The following is a 12,029-nucleotide window of genomic DNA, read 5'->3' as shown; positions in this document are numbered from 1 at the left end:
GAAGGCTTTCAAAAATGTTGTCTAAATAAGCAATGATTGTGTCTTTTGAATGAGTCAAATTGTCCGACACAATAGCACCAGAATGAAGCTGTGCAGAGTGCCACAATGCATAAGTGAATATACTGACTTGCCCTTGGTGCCAATGGGCACTCTGGATTTCAACTTGTAATAATGCCTTTGTTTCATCATAATTCAGCACATCATTGTGTTGTAAATTATATGCTCTTGCTTGTTCCCTCTTGTAAAAGCAGTGTTCTAGAAATGGTGGCAGAATGTCACAAAAGTATGCTAATAACTCTGTGGTGAGACTTTCTTCAGAGACTTTTAACATCCTACCATTTTGTTCTGTCCAGTGGGTCCATTTAATCAATTCTTGATTTTCGATGTTCTCCACAGGGTAAGTCTTTTTGAAAATAGCAGCATCTTTGCATGTTGTACATGTGTTCAACCAGCAGCTTCTACTAGATGGTTTACAAATCAATGTTTCAGGTAATTCATAGCTGTATAATGGTAAATTAATAACTCTATGAAGGACTTCAACAGCTAATATGAAATTTTCATGATATTTACACATGCAAACATTGTGAGGAATTTTACTGCTAAGATAAACGTGAGGAGGTCGTAATGCGGCAAACTTAGATTTACCAATCTTCTCAGAAGGAAATTCTTTCTTGAACAGTGCATGTGTTTCTTTAACAGACGAAAGCAAATGACGTATTTGGACTTTTGTCTTTGTACCATCATCATTTCTAATGATTACTGTATCTTTGCGACCAGGGGCTTGTCTGCTTATATCATGTCGATCATAAAATTTGTCGACTAGCTCTTTAGTTGATTCAGAGATTTTATTACCAGTAGTTGAGGTTTTACTCTGTACTGATAATTCTACATTTGGCTGTGCTTTCTTCTTGGAATCCTCTACAAGTTTCCGGCAAACAATTGTTCTCCGTTTTGGTGTTGTTGGTAAGGCTCTACGAGCCCTTGCTGTGGCTTTTAGAAATGCCTGTAGACTTAAAAATGCATGGTGAGAGTTGCTTGATTCGAATTCCTGTTTTTTCTTCTGTCTGAATTTTGCAACTCTCTTCCTGTCCTTTTTTCTTTCTTCTTCTATCTTTTGCACTTTTGGTTAACACGTCTTCGGCTTCTTTTAATTTACTTCTACTTTTCTTGACCTGCAACAAATGTTTCTTCTTGTACTCATCATATTTTCCACTGGCTTTCAATTTCTCTCTGTATCTTCTTTGTTTTTCTGCTTTAGTTAAAGGCATTTTATAAACCTGAAAAATAAAAGAAATTTTTGTCAAGTTCATTAAATTTGGTTTAAAAATGAAAGAAATGTCACCCTAGAAATACTTGTTATCAATATTAAATTTCTTCAAATATCATAGCTTTCCATAATTGCCATAAAATTATAATTATAATAATGTATACTTTAAATATTGTGAACTGAATGTTATCAAATGACCTAGTTTTAAAACACATATTACACTTAAATGTGTCAATAATACTACTCAATATTTCACAGTAACCCAGAAAAAGAAACATTGTTGAAACTTACTCAGTAAAAACAATAATATTCTTTATAGTTTCTTGTTGATTCATCTGATTGCTGTTGGATTTAATTTTGGACCCTCCATAAAACTTTTTTTGAAACAGGAAGTTTTGATGCATTCTGGGAAATTTCCTGGTAACTCACATTACACAGTAACTCGCATTACAGAGTTTAAGGGCAAATAAATGATTTTTGAGAATAGTTTAAAATTTTTTAAGGGTGTTCAAATATTTCTTATGTACCTGAGAGGGAATTAATAGATAATCAAGATAAAGAGTTGCTTGGTTTTAGAGATATCAAAATATTTGTCTCTGGTGGTAACTCACATTACAGTAATCATAGAATGTTTAGACTTGATGTAGATGTTTATTAGGTGAATGTACAAAAAATCTTGTTTGTTTTTAGCTTGTTCTCTATCCATCTCTTGCAATATGTGAGCGTATCCTGCCTGGCAGCCGCTGGTTATCCAAATTCTTAACTTAGTTTTTATATTTCCATTTTGGTTCAGTAATTTTATATATTCATAATTTTTCCTTTGACTATTTACATAGAAATGTGGACGTATATTGCCGTCACCCTGTCCATCCGTCGTCCACAATTTCTTGTAAACTACCTCTAACACCAAAAGTTATCATCATATTGTTTTAAAATTGATATATGTTGTTGACATTAATGAGATGAAGAAGCCTATTAAAGTTATCATCTCATCCGATCTGTATGAAATTTATATGTGTCATTTAGATTAGTAAAAAGAAGAATTTTTTACAATAATTTACAATAATTACTTCTAGAGTTATGGCCCTTGTTTTACTTTGTGAACCTTGTGAAATTTTGAATGACAAACGTTATCATACGATCTGTATGAAATTTATATGCATTTTTTAAATTAGTAAAACGAAAAAGCCTGTCAAATTTCAAAATTTTCTGTAAATTACTTCCAGAGTTAAGGCCCTTGTTTCAGTTTGTAGAACCTTGTGAACCCTCAAATGACAAAAATTATAATCGGATCTGTATGAAATTGTCTTGTAAATGCTCCCAATTACCTACAAAAGAACAAATATGCGTCAACCCTTGTCGACTGCTCGGAAGATTTAGCTGCTGTGGGCATATGTTTCGTTGTCTGGCAACGTATCTTTAATCTTATGTATGGTATCTTCTTTAAGTTTGTAAAGAGCATCGGGGCACTTAGGTGAAAGATGCGCTATAGAAAAACACCATTATATAATTATAATAAAAAGATATGCCCACATTTTGCAAGAGATAGACAGAGAACCAGCTAAATAGATAAGTTTCCAGGCAATGAAACATACGGCACAGCTAAATCGTGTACCCCAAAAAACCCAAGTTTTGTTTTTTGCCTATAGGACCCCTCACAATGGAAGCACTGTGCCTGCAATACTTAAATCTTAGGCAAGACAGTAATTCAGAGGAAAGTAAACTATTTTTGCATTTGTCTTTATAATGGTGTAATTAGATTTATTAGGTTTTTGTATGTTATTATTTTACAGATACTGTAGACAAAGAAATTATAATTGTGTATATATATGTGGAACAGATGAATATGGAACAGCTACAGAGAATAAAGCTATGGAAGAAGGTTTAACTCCACAACAAGTCTGTGATAAATATAATAAACTACACACTCAAATATATGACTGGTTTAATATTTCCTTTGATTATTTTGGTCGTACAACTACTAAAGAACAAACAAAGTTAGTTATATTTTTGTCCCCCGCGTTTCGAAGAAAGCAGGGGACTATTAAAATAGGTTCGTCCATCTGTCCGCCAGTCTGTCCGTCACACTTTTTGGGACACAATAACTCTCTTTCTAATTGAGCTATAATGTTCAAACTTGGTGTAGGTGTTTATTAGGTCATGTCTTGGTGGAGTTTGAAGATGATCATTTTCTGCTTGGGGTAAGCAGAGATAAGCAATTTGATTGGTTAATGCTTTTGGACACAATAACTTTAGTTCTAATTAAGTGAGAGTGATGAAACTTGGTGTATAGTTTCATTATATCAATATCTTGACTAAGTTCGATAATGAGTATTTTCTGCTCAGGGTAAGCAGAGCGATAAGCAATTTGATTGGTCAAGACTTTGGAACACAATAACTCTCCTAATTGAGCTGGAATGTTCAAACTTGGTGTAGGTGTTTATTAGGTCAATGCCTTGATGGAGTTCGAAGATGGACATTTTCTGCTTAGGGTAAGCATAGATAAGCAATTTGATTGCTTGATGCTTTGGGACACGATAACTTTAGTTCTAATCAAGTGAGAGTGATGAAACTTGGTGTATAGTTTCACTACATCAATACCTTGACTTATTTTGATAATGAGCATATTCTGCTCAGGGTAAGCAGAGCGATAAGCAGTTTGATTTGTCGAGACTTTGAAACACAATAACTCTCATTCTAATTGAGTTAGAACGTTCTCACTTGGCGTAGGTTTCTATTAGGTGAATGGCTGGATGGAGTTTGAAGATGAGAGGTTTCTGCTTCGGGTAAGCAGAGATAAGCAATTTGATTGGTTGATGCTTTGGGACACGATAACTTTAGTTCTAATTAAGTGAGAGGACAGTTGGTGTATAACTTTATTTCATCAATACCTTGACAAAGTTCGATAATGAACATTTTCTGCTGCGGGTAACCCGAGCAATAAGCAATTTGATTGGTCAAGACTTTGGAACTCAATAACTCTCCTTCTAATTGAGCTAGAATGTTCAAACTTGGTGTAGGCGTTCGTTAGGTGAATGCCTTGATGGAGTTCGATGATGAACATTGTCTGCTTATGTTAAGCAATCTGATTGGTTGATGCTTTGGGGCACGATAACTTTGGTTATAATGAAGTGAGAGCAATGAAACTCTGGATATAGATTTATTATATCATTACCTTGACTAAGTTCGATGGTGCAAATTTTCTGCTTAGGCTAAGGAGCGATAAGCAATTTGATTGGTCAAGACTTTGGAACATAACAACTCTGCTTTTAATTGTGGTAGAGTGTTTAAACTTGATGTAGATGTTCATTAGGTGAATGTCTTGACTGAGTTCAATGATTAACATTTCAAGCTAATAAAGCTAAGCCGAGCTAAGCAATCTCTTTGGTCAATGCTTTGGGACAAGATAATCTTGATTCTATCTGATAGAGAGTGATGAAACTTAGTGTATAGTTTGATTGCTCAATACCTTTGAAAAAAATAAATGTGCGATTAATTAATATGTGACATCTATTTATTTTGGGATTTCGGCGGGGGACATCAGCCTCACTGTTGGCTTGTATTATTTATTTTATGATATAGTAACATGATATTATTGATATAGAAACACAGTAGAGATTGTTAACTTGTTGACACCTAGACCTAATTAAGTAACTACCCCTTTATCTCCCTAAGCCAATTAACTAGACAGTAGCATATCTCCTTGGGGCCAATTTAAGGATTATCCATTAATACCATATATTGCAGAGAACACAAAATAACTGTCCCTTCGCAGATTTGTCGGGGGCGTTACAGGTTATATGGTTCTAATTTGAAGACACAAATGATAAATTGTCAGAACAAAAGAATAAGTATATACACATACAGAAAATTTAACTTACTCTCTATATACCCGGAGATATTCAAATTGGGTTCTGACTGCTGGATATTTATAAATGACAACATTAGTCAAGAAATATGTTTTTGAGAGATTATTTAAATTTTGTAGAATTGTACAAGATATATTTTGGAAGGTATATAATGAAGGTTATGTTATGAGAGATAGTGTTGATCAGCTACATTGTGAAAAATGTCAAAGGTAATAACATCTATATATATATTTACAGTATTGCTTGTGTAAACTCTTCAAATTGAGGACACAAACTTGGAATTGATCTTCCTATAAACTTCAGGCTTTTTATTAATGGTTGGGAGGGGGGGCGGAGTGGATGGCCGAATAGTTAGCATGTGCTCGTTGTATCATAAGGTCTGTATATTGAGTCAACTGGCGTGGTTTCAATTCCCCATTTGTACGTGACAAGGAGTAAGGTCGCCTCGATTGGGAAGTACCTAGGTGCAATAATAAAATAAAGTTTGGTCGTATATTGTCGCTGCCCCCATCTGTCCGTTTGGCGTCCACAAGCAATTGTGGACGGTTTAGAGGCTATAGTTAATATCCGATTGACTTTAAATTTATATACAGTGTTTAAGGTCATGAGACAAAAAAGCCTATTGATTTTCAAAGTTTTCCCATAATTACTGCCAGGGTTATGGCCAGGGCTCGAACTAGGGGGCGACGTGGGGGAAATAGTCGCCCGTCCATCGCTAATTTCGCCCTCCAACGACCCCAGAGCGAAGTTGAAGTCGCCCTCATGTCGATGTATATTTATTGAAGGGCAGAGTTATTCTAGAGAGATTTACCGTACATAAACAAACACATGTGACTCAATGTGAGGCTCGAAGGGAAATGTGAAAATTAGACAGGTTGTGAATAAGACTGGGAGACGTATTTCTACATTTATTTATTAGAAACTAGGCAAAACTATTTTAACTGTTTTTGTTCTGTATACAAAGAAACTTTATATAAAATGAATACTATTCATGGAAAGTTGCAGACAATGCCATAATTTGTGCTTGAATGCCATAATTTGTGTTAATTTTACTGATCATCGGCTTTCACAAATGTAATTTGAGTTTGCAATATATTTTATGTAAATAAACACAGAGAAGTAGTAATAGTGTTATTTGTATGTTTAGGGTATAGATATCTACCGATTTTGGTAAATTTGTATGAATATCGGTAAAATTCTAATTATCGCAACAAATCTAATACGAAGAGGCTAAAATTTGTAGATACGGTGTGTTAATTATAGCTAGAGGTGAATATCTCTGCGATGGTGTGTTTTCTGTACTGGGTGTGTTAATTAACAAACGGGTTAAAAACGACTGACACGGTGTGTATTCTTTGTTTGGTGAGTTTTCTCGAAAGCGTGTTATAACTGCACGAAAGGTGTTTTATGAAGGACTAGAAGGCTTAATCGGACGTGTAGGTGTTAAATCCAATTTACCGTGCGATTTCTTGTTCGACCGCGTGTTTTACGCAGATCGGGGTTTGTTTGTGTAGGTCTTTATACATGGATTTATACGTGCTGTAGTTACATATGTGCTTTCTTATATACGTATTTCATTTCTTGATGAATACTACGTGTTTTATACTTCATACCATAGTCGAGCTGCAGTTATTTATATATTTATCTTTTTTTGTGGGTTTAATTTGTTTATATATTATCGTGCGTACCAATGAACTATAAATGCACGTTATTTACCGATATCCGGACCAACCTCCATTGATATCAGACTAATGAATCTGTTTTGAAAGCAAGTTTATAAATATAAAATCGTGTAATTAATGAAAACCTATTGATTTCATCATGTCTATATTTACTACACGTGGGCGTTTTAATTTATAAATATATTGTTTCTTACCTGGTTTGTAAATAGGACTATCCAAGAAAAAAGTAATTTCCACATATATAGCAAATGATAATTCACATATCAAATAACACTAATGCAAATAGGGAAATGCGCCCGCGTTCACCCGCGGTTATCGGACTATGTATGACCTAAATCTTTGACACGTGTCCATATAGCCGCTTGTGATTCGATCAAACGTGTCACAAAATTGTCTTTGCTTACAAAAAAGGGGCTTTATAAGAAGAGCTAAATTTAAACACATGTTAATATTTCTATTGTTGACGATTGTATGAAATAGTTTATTATTTTTCTCCTGGTACTAATAAACTAGGGGTCGAGTGGATCCAATTTTTATTATGTAATTTATATACCTGATAACAGATCAAGAGCACTGGCTCCATGTGTCGCCAACTTGTTCTATTTATAAAAGCATGCAATCACCTTTGGAAATCAGTTTCCAGTCTAAAACGACTTTAAAATTTCTTTTGTTATTTCGGTTGCTTTATTTGAAGAAATTTTCATAATATGCCATAGTAATTTGGGATTTTGTTTTTGAAATAGCATAGGACATGTCCGAAATATACGGACGAATTCCCAACACTTAAGAAAAGGAAATTAGACGCGATGGGTCGACCATACCCTGTAAATATGAACTCAATCGGCCGACCCCCACCTTCGAACCTTCTGCATGGTTTTCTCGTGGAATGGCTCTTAACTGCTTAATTAATAAATTTGACAAAGAAAACTATTTCAGAACAACAATAATTTCTAAAATTAAAATATCTCTAGCTGTGGCGTTTGTTCGTTTGACAAATTACGCTTTTACACAGAGTCATATTTTGAATTTTGATAAACCAAGGTTCATTCAAGAAAATTATTGTTGTGTTCTGATAAATTAAGTTTATCTGGGCCCTGTTTCTCGAAATCTGGGGGGGTGGATGGCTGAATGGTTAGCGTGCGCGCGCTGTATCATAAAGTCTGTCATTGAGTCGACTGGCGTGGTTTCGAATCCCCGGTTGTACGTGGCAAGGAGTAGGGTCGCCTGTCCAGCCTCGTGGGTTTTCTCCGGGTCCTCCGGTTTCCTCCCACTGCCAAAGACCCCTACGCACAAGCGAATTATTGAAATAAAATTAAACCATATGTTAGTCCCGAAATGACCTAGTTTGTGTCGAGTGGACGTTAAACCCCATTTCTCTCTCTCTCTTCTCGAAATCTTAACTAAAGATAAAATCGTAAAACAGGCCCCAGGTTTATAATACACATTCACTAAAATTGTTGAGCTGCGGTGATGATCAATTTATTACCCCTAATAAAGTCTGGCATTTAGCAGTTGTTATATAACATCTAGGTCAACAGTGATCCAAGTTGGTGTTCAGTGAAGCGTACTTCCTGCTCTGATGGCAGTTTGTGTAGTAATATGTGACTTGGAAATACATTTAATAATTGAACAAATTCAAGAAGAACAACCAAAGGCATCAAATTTTCACATATTTCCAATACGACTATTTTTTTTGTTTTGAAATATACTGTAGAAAAATAACTTAGTCCTATAGCTTCAGTACGGCATGATAATATCGGCATAGTAGCACAGGGAAAAGCCTTGCATCTCTCACATTTCAATGTCATCACGTTTTCTAGCTCACTCTTAAATTCCAATTGTTGACTATGTTTCTTTTGAATTGTCCTAATATTCCACAAAATGTTATTATTGGAGCAGAGCTAATACGTATAGAAGCGAATGCTTCGGCCCATACCAACTGCCAATTTAAGAAAAAATAAATAAAGCAGATAATTTATATGTTACAATTTAATTAAAACGTTTAATTATGAAGGCTTATGCATATCAATAATGTAATAATAAATAATGGTATTGCTTGTATTTTTGTCTTGTCTATATTACTTGTTTGTTTGAACATTTCTCTGATTATAACATAATGGCATGGGCTGTTTTTTTCATTTGAGATACCAACCGAAATTTCCTATGAGAAACAAAATAAATTGTATACATGTTAATAAAATATCAAGCTTTATTTAAATGAGATGATAGAAAAGTGAAGCATACATTTATATCATTGCAGTAAGACCAACACTGAATAGACCACAATATGCACACACATGACAAAATTGTCCTTTTTGTTGTACTTTGTCATCCTGGAATAAATTGTCACAGGTAAAAATAGTCACACTCCAACCAACTATTTCAGCTAATCCATTTAGAACACGAACTAACAGTATCGCCTTTCTGTCCGAGAACAGTGTCGCCTTTCGGTCTGAGATCAAAGAGAAATTTCGTGTGAAAAGCGTGCTGTCCAGATAGTATAAATTATATAATAAGAATGAGACTGTACCCACTGTACCTGTGGTTTATCAGTGCCGTATAATAATAAAGCTATTTCATGCAATTGTAAACGATGGGAATATTAAGTTATGTGTTTAAATTTAGCTGTTCTTATAAAACCTGTATTTCCATAGGTTGTCATAGGTTGGTATTGTGCATGCAAAGACAAGCTTGTTACACAAAGTGTGATGGAATCAGAGAATACCAGAAGATGTTTGACGATCAGCTCCACGTGTTGGAAGCGGACGCGAGTCTGTATTATTAGACATGATTAGTGTTATTTGGTATGTGATTTATCTATTGTTATATAGTGATGGAATTCTGTTCCCTTGGATAGCCCTATTTACGACCCAGGTAAGAAATACATTTATAAAATATAACGGCGATGAATCTTACAGGTTATCATTAATTGCGCGATTTTTTGTTTATAATTGTGCTTCAAAACAGATTAGGGCATCTGATATCAATAGAAATTAGAATATATTGGATAATCAAATGGAGGTTTGGCGGGATATCGGTAAATAACGATATTGCGTGCGGAAATATAAATAACTGCAGCCAGACAATGGTACACAGTATGAAACACGTAGTATTCATCAACAAATGAAATGCGCATAGATTACAGAAGGCACATATGTAACTACAGCACGTATAAATCCATGTATAAAGACCTACCCTTAACAAAGACCGATCTGCGTAAAAATCACGGTCGAATAAGAAATCGCACGGTCAATTTAGATTTGACACCTACGCGTCAGATTAAGCCTACTAGTCCTTGATAAGACACTTTTGGTGCAGTTATAACACGCTCTCGAGAAAACTCACCAAACAAAAAATACACACCGTGTCCGTCATTTTTAACCTGTTCGTTAATTAATGCACCTAATACAGAAAACACACAGTCACAGAGATTTTCCCCCCTAGCGAATATTAATTCAGCTTTCAGTCAATTTCTCACCCCTGTTAATTAACACACCGTATCTACGTATTAGATTTGTTGCGATAATTAGAATTTTACCAATATTCATACAAATTTACCAAAATCGGTCGATATCGATATCCTAAACGTACAAATAACACTATTACTACTTCTCAGTGAAAGCTAATAGGCTAGCGGTTTAAGCCCATATTTTTTCCGATACCCCTACCTATGGTAGAACAAGGGTTATTTGTTATAGTTGGAAAGGTAATTTTATCGACATTATGAAATCGGTTCTTGGGCGATTTTCAAAACGGGCTATATTAGTTATTTCTTCTGGTTTCCATAGCAACCGTAAAAAATCTATGCGTAAAATCCAACTATTTAACGATTAAGAAGCTTCAGATAAGCTATACTTTGTGTTTTTCTCCAGCACACTGTGTGATTTTAATTAAAAAAAATCGCAAATAGCACACACAATATCATTTTAGGGCCAGTAATTGGCCCCTTGGCGCTACTGATCAAGTTCTTGTTGGTGGCGCATTTCGAAAAAGCCTAAGGCTCCGGCAATTCATGTATGATGGACATAAAATTAGGCATGATGGTTCCTTGGACAATTGTGCCTCAATTGACGGATTTCGCATTCAGAAATGATGTCACAATTCAAAGATGACGTCATACTCAGTTTCTGGTCCATAGTATGCTACTATTTGTTATATTATGGTTGCACAAGCACAGCGGGGCCGTAGGCCCATATGTCGTATATATTTCTTCCGTGATTGAAACACAGTTAAATCCATTTTGTAATATGCTCTACTTATTAAAGTTAGTACATGTGGTAATTACAAGGTTATTTCTTTTTTAAAATAACGGTGCGCGATTTGAATTTTTCTGAAAATATCAATTTCCACATGGCACGCTAATGTGTATTATAATTTGTTATTTAACATTTAATTTTGAAAACAAAATCAAAATGATTAACAACGCTATAGCTTTTCTCCTGGCTTGTATTCAGTCGGAGTATAAACAGAACCGTCAATTAGATTTCGCTAACAGCTTAACATGGCGGCAGACGTCACCTAACAACAATCAGCCTACCGTAAATTACAACTTCGAAGAAATATAAACCTGTATTACGCGCAGATTATGTCGAGCAAAAGAAGTAAAACGTAACATTTGCATGGGATTTCGCTTCATCGTATGTTTGTCAATACCAGGAATAGAATTTAACCATTTTTGGACTGACAACCCTATTAGAAATTCCTTATATCTGTATGTTGCCATTCTTCGAAAAATCTTTGAATTAGTAACTGGTGATCCTTAAAAATCATTTTACACATTCCAACTATAATTTTAACACAGAGATCTTTGATATGGTTGATCGTAGCAACGATTCGATGAATCAGTAAGTGACGCAAAACATGAGTTATCCTTACTGGTCTGAAGTAGAGAGTGATTACACACAGTCGATTTTCAACTGAAGACGAACTATTGTTATACGAGACTGTGAGTTGATATCTGTTCGAAAAGAATTATTCTTAAAAGGAACTGACTGTCATGAGATAAGAGAAAGCGATAAAAATAAAAATGTTTTTATTAATTCTATACTTATCGTGTTAATGTTATTGTTTCCTAGTGTAGTTTAGTTCCTGTTTAATTTATGCTCCTGTTTAATTTATGTAGCTGTTTTATATTTATGTTCCTGATGTAAATAAATTTTATTTTTACAGAACTGATATTCAGTTATCACTACTAATAGTGTTACAGTATCT

The 12,029-nt window shown here is 34.7% G+C and overlaps 1 protein-coding gene across 4 annotated transcripts in view; it reads left to right on the top strand.

The window, feature by feature from the left end:
- LOC126820651 (methionine--tRNA ligase, cytoplasmic) overlaps nt 1-12,029 on the top strand; it is a 299,938-nt gene that overhangs the window by 119,668 nt on the left and 168,241 nt on the right. For all 4 annotated transcript variants that reach the window (XM_056101236.1, XM_050548738.2, XM_050548742.2 and 1 more), the window contains exons 9-10: nt 3,061-3,264; nt 5,256-5,345. In XM_056101236.1, the coding sequence (XP_055957211.1) occupies nt 3,061-3,264; nt 5,256-5,345 (294 nt within the window). The remainder of the gene's footprint in view (nt 1-3,060; nt 3,265-5,255; nt 5,346-12,029) is intronic.

The sequence above is a fragment of the Patella vulgata genome, chromosome 5, assembly GCF_932274485.2.
Source record: "Patella vulgata chromosome 5, xgPatVulg1.2, whole genome shotgun sequence".
Taxonomy (NCBI): Eukaryota; Metazoa; Mollusca; class Gastropoda; family Patellidae; genus Patella; species Patella vulgata.
Note: the sequence above shows the minus strand (reverse complement) of the source record. Positions and strands in the feature narration are given on the sequence as shown.